Here is an 18,328-nt window from a genome sequence, read left to right on the forward strand (position 1 = left end):
CAATAAAATTGGCAAAAATGTCAGAAATTTGATAGAAAAGCAGAAAAGTCTAAAAATGTATGAAAAACTAAGTCTGAAAAATTACACACAGAAACACAAAAACCCGTTGACCCCTCTGCATTGATCACTTGTGTTTCTTTATACAGTGATATACATCTTTAAAATATCTGCTGTATAACAAGAATAAAAGTAAAACTGCTCACATTTTCAAGATGGCCGACACTAATTGAGAGGGAACAGGAAGGTGTTTATAGAGCTATACTGTCACCTAGTGGAATCTTACGGAGTATGTGTGTCTATAGATAGCATAAATTTACAAAAAGAACACAATTTAGCGTTGTCATTACGTACGTCTTGTTTCAGAAATGTTCAATATCGACACATTCTGCTCATGTTAAAATGGCTCATTTAAAGACCCTTTACTCCAGGTCAAAACAGCTTTAAAACCAACCACTGATTTAAAGTGCATTTATTACATTAACAGTGCAATAGCACCACACCGTCAGTACAGGATTATGACTCACCTGCAAAGCAGCAGTCTTCTGAAATGATATCATGGCTTTAAAGCAGGTGTGGCCAATGGTCCACGGGCCACATATATGACTTGCTCTGGTCTTTAATCTAGCCCACTGAGCCGAGTTTTAAATCAGTTATTTTTCCTGGCTAAATGAAATGAAATATTTCTACTTATTTCGTAGTTACATAATTTAAGAATAAATAAATGATTTTTTTTTTTACATAATGATTTTTTTGATTATATAAGGGGGAATTTCACAAAATTATACATTCTTTAAAAATATAAAATATTTTTATATTAAAATAAACCTAGAATTTAAATATTTGACATACTCATTTTATTTCATTCTTTGCCGCATCTACAAACGAGATGAAAAATCAAATGACACGTCTGCTCCCTCGTGCTTTTTTTTTTTTTAAGTATGAGCGCCCTCTAGTGGCATACTGACATGACATTAAATTCTTCTTCTTAGGCACTTTAAAGTGAAAAATACTCTAATCATTTATTTTACCTTTGATTAATATTAAACAGACAATGTGAAAAAACAATCAAGATATCTTGACAATAGAATTTATTGTATTCAATACAGATAAACGTTAGATACCACAGTTCAAGAATAGACTATGGTTGCGTCTGGATACACAAATGCACACATATGTTATCAGCAAACAAAAGCAGTGCATTAATAGGCTTTTGTGTTAATGACAATCTATTAACAATGAATAAAATGCATTTGCAGCTTTTAACACAAAGTGAAACCATATCTTCAAAGTGCTTCTGCAACATTATCCATCAAAAAGGATGCAAAGAGGAGGAGTCAAACCTACCCTCCGTCCGACGTGTGTGGAAGAGGGTGATGACCTGCATGCGCGTGGCTGTGCTTTGAGTGTGTATTTGAATGGGGCGGTGGGTGAGAATGAGTCTCGCTCACGGTGTCAGGTAAAGACGGGGGATCCAGGCTGTTGTCTGCCGGGTACAGCTCCATCATGGCACCCTCCTGGGCGCCTTCCTTGCCGCACGATTGGCAGCTACAGTAGAAGATCCTCTCCACTAGCTTGTCCACGCGAGGAGTCTCTTCGTTCCCTGGGCACTCGAGAGTCACCTAACACACACACAGGCGGATGGTATATACATGTATGGATATATACTGTAAATATGTATTAAAGTGTATACAGTACTTATACAACTCCACCACCCAATTGTTGGTTTTTAACACACACAAAAAACAGAGATAAGTAAAAATAAATTAAACCGTGTTGCTGCACAAGTTTGCACACCCTCTAATAATTGGGGTGTGACTATGTTCAAAATTAACATATTAACATTTATATTCAGGACACACTTTAGGTGCCTCTAATTAACCCCAAATGGGGTAAGCGTTCCCTGACATTTTTTCAGTTTTCTAGCAGAAGATTCAACATTTTGTGCTAACACCCAATGCTGTTTGGAACTGTTCAAAACTCTCTCCACCTTCACCAGGACCCCAATTTGAGCAGATTTTTTTTTTTCTATTGAGTTGTATGTTAGCCAATAGGTCACGTGGGAGCAATTTTGAAAGTCAAAGTCTGCCATGTGCTCACAAAATGCAAACGTTAACCAAAAATGTCCATCCTATCATTGTCCACCCTGTCAGAAAGCTCACATATTATGTTGTTTACATGTACATCTGCTTGCAGTTAAAATGCTAACGTTAACAAACAAAAAAATGTCCACCAGGTCATTGTCCACCCTGTCAGAAAGCTCACATTTTATAGGCTGTTTACATGTACATATCTGCTTGCAGTCAAAATACTACCATTAACCAAAAAATGTCCACCCTGTCTTTGTCCACTCTGTCAGAAAGCTCACATATTGTTGTTTACATGTAGATGTCTGCTTGCCATTAAAATGCTAACATTAACCAAAAATGTCTAGCTGTCATTGTCCACCCTGTCAAAAAGCTCACATGTTGTATGTTGTTTACATGTACATGTCTACTTGCAGTTGAAATGCTAACGTTAACCATAAATGTCCATCCTATCATTGTCCACCCTGTCAGAAAGCTCACATATAATGTTGTCTACATGTACATGTCTGCTTGCAGTTAAAATGCAAACGTTAACCAAAAATATCCACCCTGTAATTGTCCACCCTGTCAGAAAGCTCACATATTACAGTATGTTGTTTGCATGTACATCTGCTTGCAGTTAAAATGCTAACGTTAACAAAAAAAAATGTCCACCAGGTCATTGTCCACCCTGTCAGAAAGCTCACATTTTATAGACTGTTTATATGTACAAGTCTGCTTGCAGTTAAAAATGCTAACGTTAACCATAAATGTCCATCCTATCATTGTCCACCCTGTCAGAAAGCTCACATATAATGTTGTCTACATGTACATGTCTGCTTGCAGTTAAAATGCAAACGTTAACCAAAAATATCCACCCTGTAATTGTCCACCCTGTCAGAAAGCTCACATATTATATTATGTTGTTTACATGTACATATCTGCTTGCAGTCAAAATACTAGCATTAACCAAAAATGTCCACCCTGTCTTTGTCCACTCTATCAGAAAGCTCACATATTGTTGTTTACATGTAGATGTCTGCTTGCCATTAAAATGCTAACATTAACCAAAAATGTCTAGCTGTCATCATCCACCCTGTCAGAAAGCTCACATGTTATATGTTGTTTACATGTACATGTCTGCTTGCAGTTGAAATGCTAACGTTACCAAAAAAAAAATTTTTGCATACATATTCTCACTTCTTTTTCTACACTTCACCCACAAATGGTCTGTTGTGTCTTCCCTCTTTAAAAATGAGACAAATGTCAAGGATGGTGATGGTTTGTACCGCAAATTTTGTTTGACATTCAAGTCATATTCTTTAAAAACATTGTGATGGAAGCCCAAATTTCAGCACTTTTGGCACGTTCCACTTCGGAAATTCCCACTGTATAAATTCCCAGCGAATGTCGGTATTGCGCAAGCTAAACTGGCGGTTCGGACCTCACACGTCGTCCCCTCGCTGTTTGCATTGTGCATTGAATATGATCACTCAGCAGTTTCATCAAGATCTCGTACGGGGGCCAAAGCAACTGTGAGTGCTATCCTCTTTCAAGAGATCTGCCTTTGTTATTTCCAGCTCCAGTTAAAGCCGTGCAACAATAATCACAACCACGAACACAAACATTCATTTGAGGATAATTAAAAGTGAGTTGAGTTGGACTCTCTCTCTCTCTCTCTCTCTCTCTCTCTCTCTCTCTCTCTCTCTCTCTCTCTCTCTCTCTCTCAACATGAGGTGACCTCACCTGTGCCCCCCACCAACCTAGTCTACATGGCAGCCCTCCAAAGTGCTCACTCCAAAGCCTTTGTTGTCGCAAGACCGGATTCCTGTCTCGGAGGTTCAATGAAACGTAGACAATCGTAGAACGCGGATTAACGTTGTCAATAAGCACAGGAACGAATGCGCCGTTTTTCTATGTACTTTGTTGAGTACTGAACATGCTCGTTCGGGTGAGGGGGAGGGGGGGGGCACCAGAAGTCCGCTTGCTACGTGAGCTAACAAACACGCATTAACTCTTACCACTTCCCACTGAGTCTGGGCAGGCATACAGGAGTCGCAGTGCACCAGAGACTCCGTGGACTGTGGGAAGGTGTTGGGAACGCTGTAGCTGAAACACTGACCCAGGCAAGCTCTGCAAGGAAGACACAGGATGTTATCTCCTGAAGCACACAGCCAAAGTATCCAAGCATGATGGATTTTTTTTTGTAGTAATATTACTGGTATAATACAATAAACGTCAAGTGAAACTACAGTTACAGTACAATTAGTTTTACAGACTAATTAAAGATGATAAGTTGTGTAGCCCCGCCCCAAAAATAAACATGGACACGCACAACATTGCAGAGTGCTTACATGCCGAAGTATATTGGAATGCCGTCAAGGAAGCAATGACGTGTTTTTATCTTATGTGGAGAAGCACATAGCCTAATGCAAGATCAAGGCTTCCCGTCGGGCGGGTTGTGACAGGGGGAATTGCCATTTTTAAGGATCAAGTTATCTGAATCTTGAATACTGGGACGGCACTTCTTTAAAACACGTGGTGAGTCTCCATACTTGAAATTGACTTCTTACGAGCATCGGTGCTGCTGTTTTGGTTAGGAGAAGTGTCTAATTGAGGGAGGCATTTAATTGCAACTAATTGAGGGATGACATATTTGGGATTTGCCACTGTTTGAGGAACTGTTTCTCAAAGTTTGGTATGTGGGCTCCCTCTAGTGGTAGGCAAAAGAATCACTGAATTAAATGTCCAAACTGTTCATAACTTTTTGACAGTTCTGTTGTATTTAATATTTACTACAATAGGCTACGTTCACATTAAATCTTTTAGATGTTGTTTTTAATTTAATTTAATTTAGGTTTTATTTGTATTTGATATTTATTCGTAATACATTTTAATTTAATAATTATGTTAGTACAGGTTGTTTTTTTCTTTATTTAAGTTCTTTGTTAATATTTCAATTGTGCATGCTACAGATCTTTACAATAAATACTTTCCAGGAACAAAACATCTGCCTCATTTTTTCATGAACACTTGGGCCTATTGTGCTATTCTTTTTTAATGTTAGTCATTATAGGAGTATTTGATGAGTAAATATTTTTGAGGTGGTACTTGCTGTAAAAAGTTTGAGAACCGTTGGTGTACAGTATTTTGCATAATTTTGTGTGCATATTTGTTGAAGTTCTTCACATTTTTTTTCTCTTTTATCACTGACTGGTACTAACAGAGTTGCGAATGTCCTTTTGTTGCGCTGAACAATAAAATTAAATGCTGTGACAAATTCATATCCAATTCTTCAAGCTTCGGCACGAGTGCTGAGAGATTTCAGTGCCAAGCTCAAATAGTTAAGAATAATTATTTACATAAGTTTAGCTATAATTATGTTATTGCATTTATGCACCCTATATGACATTTCAATAGGAATTTCCTGTTTTCCAGCCTCGAGTCTCAAAAGGCCACGTATAGTTTTGATGACACAAGTGTATGATTATTTAAAAATTTAAGTGTGATTGTTATGACTTTATTTTGGTCAGTATAAATTGAAGGCCGCGAATCTGCATTTAACTCCATGATGAGCCTTCTGTCACCCTTTTGTTATTTCCTACTGAAATAAAGACAAAATAAGAGAAACCCAAACTTAGCTCCCGCTATGTGAAGACACTTCATAGATACAATTTGAATTCAGTTCCGACATTTTATAATGATTCGCAAATGGTGTTTGTCAGACTGAAAGCATATTATAGTTTTCCTGGTATGTAGCCTACCTAAAACCAGCAGTTGGTGGCCCACCATTTTTTATATAACAATGTCACTGCATGTGGTAAATGGTTAGCATATTGCAAATGACTCTTCAATAGGATTTTGTACGGGAAGCAGTTTTATTTGGAGAATCAGAAAAGCAATAAAAGATCATGTGCTTGCAAAATACAGCAACATGCGAAGACATTAAACTTAAGAAATATGAACATGAGTTTTTTTTCTTATTGTCTTGTAGCGGACACTGAACGATGGCTTGTTTTGAACAGTATGAAAAGATGATCCGATTAAAAGCAAGGAAGGACACGTAGGAGGGAAGGGTCTGATTCTGACCTGTTTTGGATAGAGCGAGGCTGACATCCGGTGTGCCCGACTATCTGCGTGATGTTCTTGGCCTCGCACCAGGCGCTCTTGTCAGGGAACAGCGCCAGGCGGTTGATGTGTGCGAGCGGTGCCGCCGCATACAATGCAAACAGGGCGCAGCAAATGGGAATGCTCTGCCACATGACTGCACCTAAAAGGGCACAACGCGGTGGCCTGTTACCAACTATCACCAAACTCTTGTTATCAGATATTATTCACCCCCCAAAAAAACTTTCCAAAGATGCCTGGCCTTATTTATGATGTTTAACAACTGACACAGGCATGCTTGAAAATGATGTAAATGGCCAGCTGCAGAGAGAACATTAGGGTGGACTCGACTCCCATTGTCTCTAAAAAAGACCAAGAGTTGGAGGAAGAAAAGCCTTTCTGACCTCAATAGCAATGTCCTCACCTCCCTCTTTAAAAATGCCTCAGCCTGTCAAGTCATTTACAAGCTAAAGTTTTAACACGTTTCTCCTGCTGTGTTTTTTTTTTTTGGTTCTCTGTGAAGCAGATGCAAGCAAACCCAATGCAAATATCATAACATCATTGCTCTCTTTTTTTTAATTTATTTTTTTAAATATATATATATATCATGTTTACACCGTAAGAGTACTGTGTGTATAAACTGATGAGAAAAAGAACAATCAACATGACTTTAGGTCAAACATGAATCCAAAAGAAGACATTTGCCAAGACGTGTGCCTGCTTGATGATCTCTAAAACATCTTATTGATTTTTACTCTAACAATTGTCGACGCTGTACCACCCAAAAATTGTCCACAACCCATTTTAGGCCCCCAGTCCGAGGTTTGGGAAACTTTACCTACTGATATTCACAGTAGAATATCCAAAGCTAGACACACTGTGTTCAGTGACACGAGTTGACTTCTAATCTCAGAATGATTTTCCCATAAGAAATCAAGTAGCGTGAAATGAGTTTATGGCTCAAACTGTCACATTCATAAATCTACGGCAGTGAGTCTCAAACTTTTTACATCAAGTACCACCTCAAAAAAATATTTCCACCATGACCAACATTAAAATACAGTAGCAAAAATTTTGTTTTTTTAATTCTTAAAAAATATAGTATTTGATTTATTTTTATAAGTCACTTTATGCACAATATGAACATAAATTTGTGCTTGCATGTGTAGGATTTATTTTTTATTTTTTATCTGGTACCTACAGTAGGCTAAGAATATTTTGTAAACAAAAAGTTACAAAAGTGTATTGTACTTAAAACTTAAACACAACTGAACTGTGCTTATATGTACTGTACTGGATTATAAAAATTAAAAATAAAATAAAGAGAATGTTTGACCCTGTAGCATGACGCACACTTTGAACATTTTATTCACTGATTCGCGTGTGAGCCTGCAAAGAACCACATTTGGAGAATCACTAGGTCTGACTCTGCAGGCAATGCTTTGTGTAACAACAGCACTGTCATACAAGTCTAAAAACACAGTGACCGGATAGAATAAAGTACAACTCGCCCTTTGAAAACAATTTATAGAAACATGATGGAAAAGAAAGAGGAAGGTGTTTTTGTAGGAATATTATAATGCTGGCCTTTTTTGTACAATACTTGTAGGCAGGTAGGATTTCACACATCTGGAGTTTGTGTCGTCAGCATGTATGCACTGTTTAAGAAATTCATTGAGGCAACAATGTCAGGTTAGAAAGTGAACATTAAATGTACTTTTCGTCAGTAAGTTTCTTTGGTCATTTTCATGCTTATTATTAGCTATTCGGCTACATGCTATTTGTGTTAGCATTGGATTGGTGAAATTAATTTGTGTATGTACTGATCATTAATTGTAGGGTCATATTTTACTGAGCAGCCAAATTATTTTCTATATTTAAGTTCCATTTACGGTTCTATAGTGGCAACATTGGCTTTTGCATTAGGGGGAAATGTAAAAATCTAAAGAAAATGTACCCTAAAAAAATACAAAATAAATATATAAACAAACAAACATAAAAACGACTCAAGTTTGAATGAGTTGAAGTCTCACGAGATGTATTGACACCTCATGTGGAATTTGAACTTTAAGTTATGTTTGACTTTTTGTTTGTTCGACTTTGGAGGTTCCACGGCACACAGTTTGCTCAAATTTTCCATATATAGTCATATTATGAAATCTAATTTGGAAGCTTCAAACATTGCCTACCTAACATTTCAATCGTAACGTAAAGAGGATGAGATCAAATTTTATTTAAAGGATTAATATACAATAAAAGTAGCCTACATTTAATAATCACGCCGATGGCTTTTCTGACGTCAAACTTTGGTATCACTGAACAAGGAATGAAATAATATTGCGGTTAATAAGTATCAGTCGCTGCTCAGGTGATGACATTACAAGTCGTTTATACGAAAAAAAGCAACGGTTCACTGACGCTGATCTTACCGTTGCTGCGCGTTAACACCGTCTGCCAGAAAAAAAAGATGTCTTGATAGTTGTTTAAAGCAAATTAGGAGCGCGTCCTGCTCTGCGGTGGTACACCCGAGCCTGCTGAAGTCATTTAGCGGTCACATCATCCTCCAGCAGGAGCAGCGGCAACAACATGTTGTTCAGGGTCCGAGGAAGGAAAGAGGAGGATGAGGAGATGGGCCGTGCGCTGCTATCTCATGTCAGGCTCCATCAGCCCGGAGCGGCCCTCCCCTTCCTCCCCTTCTTCTTTCTTTCTTTCTTTCGTCCTCCTCCAGCCCGAGTCAAGTCTCACTGTAAAAAGTCCACTGGAAAGCTCTTTCCAAGCTGTGGTTGTAAAAAAAAAAAAAGCTCGCAGTCAGGCAGACGGAGGTCCTGCTGTGAGGAGGTTTGGATGTCCAGTTTGAAAAAAGGCTGCTTTAAAGTTAAAGGCGAGGCGAAGATCAGGTGGCGATCCGGGCAGATAACACGGATTAGTCACACGTTCACAACATGTGACGTTCATGGAACATGTTTTATGTACGCACACCAAGTTTCAATCGTAGACAAAATATTTAAAACACATGTAAACATGACTTAAACAATGGACAAAACACTTCCACAATCTAAAAATCCTTCACAAAACAAACAAATCAAAAAAAATATTTAGTTCATTCCATACAATTATACACTTAGGAGATGGTAGTTCTAAATTTGAGTCTCGTTATAGTAGGTCTATTGCTTATTTTTAAAAGTACATAATATACAATCTGACAATAACATAGTAAAAATAATAATAATAAAAAAGAGTGATAAAAATAAATAATAAAAATAAAAATTACAAGGAACCTTAAACTAAGAAATATTAAAAACACCAAAATGAGAACACGACGTTAAAGTCTTGTCCTACATTTTGTTCTAATTGACAATTCCGAAATGACGTCACTAGTCAAAATGGCGGTCAATTCGGTGAAAGAACTCTCCGCTCATTGAAAAGCATTGGACTTTGCATTGTTGTAATTTGATTCGTGATGATTATTTTGCTTTTAAAATGTAATGAAAAGTCATTTGGCTACTATAACAAGACACAAGTCACAGACAAAAGCAATACAGTAGGCTGTTTCTTTTCACCGTATAAATTAAACATTTGCATTGTGTTGCATTGGGCAAGTATCAAAAATGCCCGGATGTTCTAAATTGTCAATAAATGCAAAAAAAAAAAAAAAAACAGCAGGGGCGTGCTATTTTAGGGGTGTACCGTGTATCTCATGTACTTTATAAGAAAGCTAGCCTGGCGTTATATATTCATCTCACCTGCCTGCCCAAGCTCCCGCACTGCACAGGTGTATTGCCTGGCTGGAGTCCACGAGTGTTCTTATCGGTTTAATTAGCAAACACATACTTCAATGAACAGGGGATGAGCGATAGGCTCAATATGACATGCTTTCGGAGCAGCACCGGTGTTGAAGTCAATGACCTTCCAAAGCGCCATTCTTTTGTGTCCTGGAATGTGTGGGCTTCAACTGGGAAAAGCACGATGAAGAAGTAAAACGAGCATTTCACCAAGCACCCGTTTTCTTCTCACCTGTTAGCAATAAGACCCAAGATCCAGTCCCAGGAAGAAGAAAAAAGGCCTTCTTCTACATTCCGCGGATTCTGCTTCAGCAGGGGGGCTTAACGTCAACTGACGTCCGCACTAATATTTGCTCTTCGTCTTCTTCCTCTTCAATCGGACAAGCGTGCAAAACGCAGGAGTGGTCCGAGCACATGCACTCAATCTTGATGAGGAGCGCACACTGCCAGTGATTACACAAGCCACGTCGACCTCATGATGCTTTGGCAAGTGACACAAAGACGCTTTCTTCCCAGAATCCTGAAGTATATGAGGAGAAGAATTGGGACACGGCCCAAAATGGAATTAATCAATTACGTTGGCGCTTAAGTACCCTGAGAATATTCCTCTTTATCTTACAGTTTAAAAACCTTGACGCTTCTGCCAATCACAGCTCAGCTTCAGAAAACAGGTGAGCTGTGATTGGTCATTACCTGAGCAACTGTGATGTCATTTTCAGTCCACAGCAAGTGACAAAATGGCCGCCCCCTGAGCTGGCTGAAACAGGTGGATTTCGCTAAATGCCATATTTATCAGATTAAACAATGATTTTAGACTAGTTGGGGCACATACAACATATTAATATATCAATATTAATTGAATGTCAATTACTTTTTTATATTTATTTTTACCAAACACACATTTTGACCAGTTAGTATTGGTTTTATGATAGTAACAGTTTCAGCCTGGAATAAATGAATTCACTTAATTTATTTCCTGTGGGGAAATAGTGTTGAAAAGACTTGGAAGTCAACCAAAAACTTGTGTACATCATAAGTAAAACTATACCAAAAAATACATTAGTTTGTATTTAATGTCTTTTTATCCATATCCACAAATACCCCCCGAGCTAGCATTTTTTTTCTCTTTTATTTCATAATATTCCTCTTCAACTCTTTCTCCTCCCACTCTCCAACCGGGCCGCAGATGCTGAACCTGGCCTTCATTCCAAAACAGCAGGCGGTCAAGTCTCAGAGCTCATTAACACACAATATTACCTCCCACACCCAAACCGCATTTCATTGGTCTGCAAACAGACAAAAGAGAAGCACAGAATCCTCTTTAAGTCACTTTATTAAATATAAATCGAGTGCCCTTAGCGGGCTAACAGTGGGCATAAGCGGCAGAGCCACATTAGAAGGGCAACGCAAAACAGATGCTTATGTGGTGAATCCGCATCCTCCGTAATCCTTCACTGCTGGTCCTGAGAGGAAATAGAGATGATGTAGCCTGAGGTGAGCGTTTGTGAACAGCCCTCAACAAGAACACTTCCCTCAAACCGTACGCTCACCTTAACCACACGGCCATGAATCAAGTACGGCGACCTGAAGTCATTCTGGCAGTTGGAGTAGCCCATGCCCAAACCCAAACCTGCACCGAACGAGACAGGCCATGTGCGTCCTGTGGGCAGAACAAAAACATTCATTCATCACCCAAATGAGGAGAGCCTGGTTCTCTTTACGCTGATGACTTACGTTTAAAGAGAAGGACGGAGAAGACGATCCCCACGCCCAGGCCGGTTACTGAAAAAGAGAAGAAAAATAGACAGCATTAGCGACTCGGCTGCAGTGACTCAACTCGAGCAGTGAGGTGGCGTGATTATTTTTGATCCAGTCTCAACACGTCTGGCACAGTGGATACGGAACAGACGTCCTAAAAAGGTTGACTGGATTAGGAATCATACATTTTCCTGTACAGACCTAGACCTATTTTTAGATTTTTTTTTTTTTGGTAGCACAACGTTAACCTGCACAACATCAAGAACCTAACCTGACCCACTGTCATTTTCCATAATGCATTTTGGGGAACTTTTTTTCCCAACTTATTTTTTTTATCGTCATTCATCTTGCTCCAAAACTGATACAATACCTCTGACCGACATTAACAGTTTTGTTAGTTAAGCAAGATCGGTTGAAAACTATGTAAAAAAAAAAATAAAAAATTTACACTTGCTTGAGAATTTTTTTTGTGTGTGTGTGAACAGTGAATATATTTAGATAATATACAACATAACTTTGCGTTTGAGTCTTTAAAAAAAACAAAACTCCATTGATCAGGTCTATTCAATTCCGACAGTATGATAAACATGAGCCAACATATCAATGATAACCTAATTAAACTAAAATTACAACCCTAAAATAGGGCTAGGTATCGTTTTCCAAAATTGATTCGATTCGATTTATAAGGGCCCGGTTCGATTCACATTTATTTTCAATTCAGTTAAGGATTTCATGCAGTGCCAATTTGACTTCTATATGGAAGACATTCTCCGAAGTATAATTGCTGCAAATAGAAACTTCTTGCTCTTTCTTGGTGCATCAGTACGATTTAAAATTGAATCCAATGCAATTACATTACTCATGTATGTTTTATCGAACATGACCCGATCAAAGCAATGAAAAATAATTGAAATCGATTACAACCATAGTACTATGAAAATAAATTGGCAAAAACGATGGGCTCCTCTTGGGGTATTCTGAATAATAGAAAGGAACATTTGCATTTGGTAGCCATATTTAAAAGTATCGATTCATGGTTTTATGAATTGATATTGGGCTACGAAAAGGAATATCGATTCAATATTGATATATCGATTTTTTAAACCCAGCCCTACTCTAAAATGACCTTTATTGAACTATTTGGGTAAACAGCATTTTTACCCCCTGAGTGCCCACAATCTACCGGTAATTTTTTTTTTTAAACAAAATATAGAATATTAGTACAGAAGAAATATCTTTCATGTGAAGTCTAAATAAATAAATAAATATCAACATTCTTCTTCGGTTTTAATTCACAATGTCCCAACACTGGTGAGCTATTTTTAGAACAGACCCATGGGGACACTTTTGTTGTCCTTGGGGCTAATTAGTACCTGCTGGCACCTTTGCTGGCATCTGTGTTTGCCGTATATCGTTTTGCTCCCTCCCTCCTCCTCTTTTGTTACATACAAATAAGACTACCGATAATTGGAGGTAATTAGCTTCCACGAGGCTGCTTGTTTACTCAACTCTGGAAGCAGCCAATCATATTGTACTCTGCTTAGACTTCCCTCAAAAAAAAAAAAAGGAAGAAGAGCTCAGCGGCTATTGAAATATTTGACTTTTTAAAACCGCAGTAAACTGTCAAACCGGTAACCAGCACATGCCATGTTGCTATTTTGAGTAGGTGGAATCACATTTCTAATGTAGGTCTTGAGATGAAATGGTTACGGAAATTGTTTTGGATCCACCGTAGATGTAATACTGCAGTGATGAGAACCCTAATGAAAACACAAACAGCAAGACGTTGCTCATGAGGAACAGGAAGGCAACGTTGTACAAACAAGAGCACGAAAGCACTAAAAAGGTGCCAAAGGAGTGTGTGGGGTTGAGGCAGAGGCCGGGTCCGAAAGCTGCACGTGTAGGTAAGGAATAGAACGCTGCGGTGTTGATCCCATGCAGCGCAGCCTTGAGAACGGCCGGGCAGTGGCACAAAAATCACCACGCTTGTTTTGTCTCGGACCCGGAGAGGACCTTGAGGAGGAATGTGCAGGCCACGCCGCACCCAGTGGCAGGCCAGCCAGCACAGAAAACATATAAAAAGCGCCATTTGGGCCCCTCTTGACTCTTAATTGGATTCAGAGAGCTATGCAGCATGACCGATGTTCTTCAAACCGAAACCTCGGACTGTTTTCGATTACGCAGCTTTAGGAAAGTCAAACAAGAAAAGCTCATCTTCATTATCAGTCCAGATCGACGTTAAACCATATGCATCCTTTTCATACAAATATTTTGCTCAACTTAAGGCTCCGTGTTTGGTTCGAGCTGGCTTTGGCTTTCTTCTCGTGCCAAGCGCTGATTTTCATAGCAATACTCGTAGGGAAATATGAGAGCGAATCAACATGTCCCTTTGAATCAGTCTGTCTTCGTCTGGCTATAATGAAAAGATTTGCGCGGCAACAAAAAATATACAAGCCGCGGGCTTGAAAACCCTCGCCAGGTTCACAGTGCCCTATTGTTAGATATTTGTTTATCCGCTCAAAATTCCACCGATGTTCATTTTCAATCACGGGAAATCAGTTGAACTGATATCCAAGGCGACCACTCTCAGGAAAAACACAATCTGACAAAACAAAGCTATGAAACGTTACATTTTTGTAACATGTAGCAACACGCGGCTAACTTAAAGCTAGCGACATCCTGCAATATTTTTCGCAAAATTACATAAGATCCGCCATATATACACCAGCAGCACATATTCTACGGAGTTGCTTAGGCCTCGAGAGGCACTTTCGCACAGCTGGCAGTGGAGCTCAAAGAATGCAGATGTTCTCCTCCCGGCAAGAAGCGAATTTTATTGTGCCGATGGTGGCGTCACGCAGAGTCAAGTGGATTGTTTGCCAGCCGAAGTATTTCACCATTTTCCATTTGTCGAAGCCTACGCCGCGCTTGCTCGAGCGTCTCGCTGGTCGCGGCGCTACTATAGTTTGCCGTCATTTACGAGTCCGATAGTAAAACAACGGGACGTCCAGGAGATTTGACCTGGAGTCATTTCAGAGGCGAAAAAGAGTTTATACAAGCATTTGTCATCCAGGAAGAATGAATGATTCATTCTTTGAATATATTAAGTGTTCAAGATAAACAAGTACACTGAAAAGTGAGCTTGTTGTTCATTTCCTCCATGAACACAAAGAACAATTTTCACAATTTCATGGATGATTATTAGACTAAATGTCGTTCTAAAATGTTGCTTCACTAGACTTTTTTTTTTTATTGGTTTGTGCTCTTTTCTCTCTCTTTTTTTAGAACTACTAAAATAATGTGTACGTTTTAACTGTTCTCCGTGCACATTCTGAACCCTTAGCAGTTGTACATTTAAGCATTTGCAATAAAATAAATAAATAAATAAATAAATAAATAAATAAATAAATAAGAAGAGTCTAGTTGCCTCAATTCAACCTTGACATATTTGTTTGAGAATCTACCCAAGTAAAAAATACAACTTTAGCAATTACGTTAGTATTCTTTTATTGATATTTAATCATGACATAAAGTAAAAAATGACTTGGGCAATTGTGTTATTAGGATAACAACATATTATTTGCATCCAATTGACAAATTTGTGAGAGTATTTTGTAGTTTAGTACGCCATGGAAAATAACTCTGAAAAGATCAAATATTCATGATTCTCCGTAAATTTGTTGGCACATGCTCATTTATTTGGATCTCATGTCCACTTGTGGGTAAATTTAAAATGCTCAGGGTTCGATCAAGGTCGCAGCGTTCACTAAATGTTCTCTAAACGCTCGCCTGTTTTAACGTTTTTAAGACATTTTAATAAACACGGCACACATTTAGCAAATGTTTAGCGAACGTCGCGACCTTGTACGAACCCTGACAAATGATCAAAATTCGTTAGCGTTGCAAACGTTCGCCCCTCAGTGGGATACGGGCTTTACTGTTTTGAATGAGACCGGAACTTCTAGCTCATACGCTTCTCTTCAATCATTTCTTGATAGTCATTTCTGATTATGCGTCAAAAGAATTTAAGAAAAAGCAAAAAAAACACTTCTAAATTTTGTAGTCTAGGCTGACATCTCACGGAACGTCACGCATAACAGTCAATACAATTTCTGCTTCACACTTTAAAATTCCATATTTGCACAACCTCTCGTTACTAATTAGAAGTTCAACAGTACCACTTTTCAGATACTTCCACATCAGCCCACAATCCACAAGTCAAAGCCAAACTATTCTCATTTGGACACCATATAGACTTTAAAACTTTGAATTTGGTCATTATTAAGATTTGTTCAGTTGTATTATTATGACAACGTTAACAAAACTGTACAACAATTCCTGGATCCGCAACAACATTTTATGTGTTCAAGCTGTGCCCCTTCACAAATTTTCTTCAAAATCGGTCCTGCTAATGTACAAACAAAAGAACAATTAGCATGACCATGACCTCCTTAGCGGAGGCAATCACAGACATCAGCACTCTCTTCAAGTCAGAGCTCTTAAGTGCACATTGAAGGCAGCCACAAGCCAGATGCTATTGTCTCAAGTGGACAGGAAGTATGCATGTGTTTCATATTGGATTAGGGATGGACTGTTTAGTGTTTGCTGTGGCCTTGAACAAACGAATGAGGTATAGTAAAGTTTTAATTGCATCCAGTGTCATCTGAGATTAGTTGCACAGTGCTCGTCTGTGAAGACACTTGAGGCGAGTAAGTACCATCTGGAGGAAGACCCCCATTTGAGTGCTGGACCTGATGCAAATAGCACATATGTACCTAATCTACGGTGTAAGGTTGTTAAAAGAATGTGAATTTTAAATTAAACTGACATCAGACACAAGGGAGGCTTCTACAATCACTTTTTCTCTCCCTTAAAAAAATCAAGTACGTCATTGTTTAAAATGTTAATTTCATGCTAAATAAGATGCAGCTTGTTCAGTCTTCCACTTAGTTACAAAAAAAGTGAGATGAAGACTATCATTCATCAGAGTTGGGTCGTTATACATGCTAACACATGATCTTTTGATAAAACAATGCGTAGCTTATTAATTTCGATCTTCCATAAGCTACTCAGCGAATGCATTTCTATGAAGTTGACCTCAGTAAAGAGTCATACACACTCTCACGCAGTGTTCAAGCAAATGTCCCGCTAAACAGCGTCGTGAAAGCATTTCGCTCGCCCACAAATTATTTTATTCTAATTAAAACACTTAACATAATATTTTACAGTCACGTTTACGAAACATAACTGAAATTTACCAGTTTTCACTGTGGTATCTGCTAGGCACCGGTCCCACTTCCGTCCGTGTTCCTCCGCCATGTTTCCTGCTCTCCAATATTCCAAATCTCGCGATAGGTAAAAAGGTCACGTGGCCAACACCTCACTGTACTGTACTACTGTACTTTAGCGTACATTTACGCTGCATATTTATTATTTTGTTTTGTTTTTATATGTTTTATTTGTTGTTGATGTACCTTGTCAAATATTTACGGCAATAATTATATTTTTATATAATCACAGTTACTCTGGTGTTATGTGTGTTTGTTTATTTATTCATTTCTTTGTTTTACTAATTTACGACCTTCATGCATGTGTGTTCAATCAGGAGCAGGCGTTTATTTGCTTCTGGTAGTGATTGAACAAACTGTGTCCTGTGTGCAACTTGTGTGAGAGCTGATAAACCCTAACACTCATACTCAGAAAATACAGGGTGTCCCTAAATGTAAAATGAATGGGTGGGTGGATCCTACTTTTGTACTTTTAGTATCATTAGAGGGGGTCACCAACATGGTGCTGGGGGGCAAAGGTTGGCCCCAAACAACACATGAGTAGCTTGTGGGGTAAGACCTGCTCTATAAATGACTTACCAGTGACGGGACATTGTGATTTCCTTGGATTGTTGTGGGAGTGATTATTTGAAAATGTTTACACTTGCAAATACTTATATAAATTGATGTAAGTGTGATATTTATCTGTTTTCTACCTTTTATTAACAATTGTGAGAAATCACTAACATGATCAGCGTCTTCAGATAGATGAATGTCATGAATTATTAGTAGCTAAAGCTAATTTGGGTAAATGTGGTATTTCATAAGTGTGCATGAAATGGTAGTCTTTCATTAAACAATACCCAAGAAGCAATTCTAACTTCCAAAAAGTTTTAGACCTCTCTTTTAGATTGTGTACATGTACCAGTGTATTAAAAAAGTGTGCAGTTGTATAACTGTATTAGTGTACGCCGAGTTTAATACTTTTAAATCATAATATTTGCATACTTTAGTAGATTAATTAAATACATACAACTTGAAGTGGCAGTTGAATTTGGTTTTGACAACTGTTGCACATATGTGTACATGCAAATCAACAACAGAACAGAATAGACCAGTGGCTGAAAAATATTGTGTATAATATCATCATGAATTAATATCAGCAAAGACAAAATTACAGGCCACTGGAACTGAAAACAGGTAAGCTTGTAAGGTACATAGACTTATGAGCACAATGCACTAAAATCCAGAAATATGTTTAACATAGAAATGACCTCGGTGAGATGTTCTGGACACGTCCCACAGAGAGAAGGCTCCGGGGATGACCCAAGACATGCTTGAGAGACTGTCT

The 18,328-nt window shown here is 38.4% G+C and overlaps 2 protein-coding genes across 2 annotated transcripts; both read right to left on the reverse strand.

Moving 5' to 3' along the window:
• Window positions 1–1,071: 1,071 nt before the first annotated feature.
• Window positions 1,072–9,798, reverse strand: nbl1 (NBL1, DAN family BMP antagonist). Its single transcript, XM_077573766.1, has 4 exons — window positions 8,600–9,798; window positions 6,153–6,333; window positions 4,085–4,196; window positions 1,072–1,619 (listed from the first exon to the last, which is right to left on the reverse strand). Exons 2-4 carry the CDS (start codon window positions 6,323–6,325, stop codon window positions 1,341–1,343), a joined length of 564 nt encoding a protein of 187 aa, XP_077429892.1. The 5' UTR covers window positions 6,326–6,333; window positions 8,600–9,798; the 3' UTR covers window positions 1,072–1,340.
• A 1,469-nt stretch (window positions 9,799–11,267) lies between these two features.
• Window positions 11,268–17,065, reverse strand: LOC144056691 (MICOS complex subunit Mic10-like). The gene is made up of 4 exons (XM_077573690.1): window positions 16,969–17,065; window positions 11,687–11,734; window positions 11,503–11,612; window positions 11,268–11,415 (listed from the first exon to the last, which is right to left on the reverse strand). Exons 1-4 carry the CDS (start codon window positions 17,027–17,029, stop codon window positions 11,404–11,406), a joined length of 231 nt encoding a protein of 76 aa, XP_077429816.1. The 5' UTR covers window positions 17,030–17,065; the 3' UTR covers window positions 11,268–11,403.
• Window positions 17,066–18,328: the final 1,263 nt, after the last annotated feature.

Source organism: Vanacampus margaritifer, chromosome 8 (assembly GCF_051991255.1).
Source record: "Vanacampus margaritifer isolate UIUO_Vmar chromosome 8, RoL_Vmar_1.0, whole genome shotgun sequence".
NCBI classification, from domain to species: domain Eukaryota; kingdom Metazoa; phylum Chordata; class Actinopteri; order Syngnathiformes; family Syngnathidae; genus Vanacampus; species Vanacampus margaritifer.

Bases quoted from the DNA above. Each gene is read 5' to 3' on its own strand.
- nbl1 (XM_077573766.1), bottom strand. From the start codon at position 6,325: ATGTGGCAGAGCATTCCCATTTGCTGCGCCCTGTTTGCATTGTATGCG. The intron at 4,197-6,152 runs GTCAGAATCAGA...TCTTCCTTGCAG, and splicing joins CCTCGCTCTATCCAAAACAG to AGCTTGCCTGGGTCAGTGTT. The intron at 1,620-4,084 runs GTAAGAGTTAAT...TGTGTGTGTTAG, and splicing joins CCCAGACTCAGTGGGAAGTG to GTGACTCTCGAGTGCCCAGG.
- LOC144056691 (XM_077573690.1), bottom strand. From the start codon at position 17,029: ATGGCGGAGGAACACGGACGGAAGTGGGACCGGTGCCTAGCAGATACC. The intron at 11,735-16,968 runs GTAAATTTCAGT...TCTCTTTTTCAG, and splicing joins AGATACCACAGTGAAAACTG to TAACCGGCCTGGGCGTGGGG. The intron at 11,613-11,686 runs GTAAGTCATCAG...TTCTGCCCACAG, and splicing joins CTCCGTCCTTCTCTTTAAAC to GACGCACATGGCCTGTCTCG.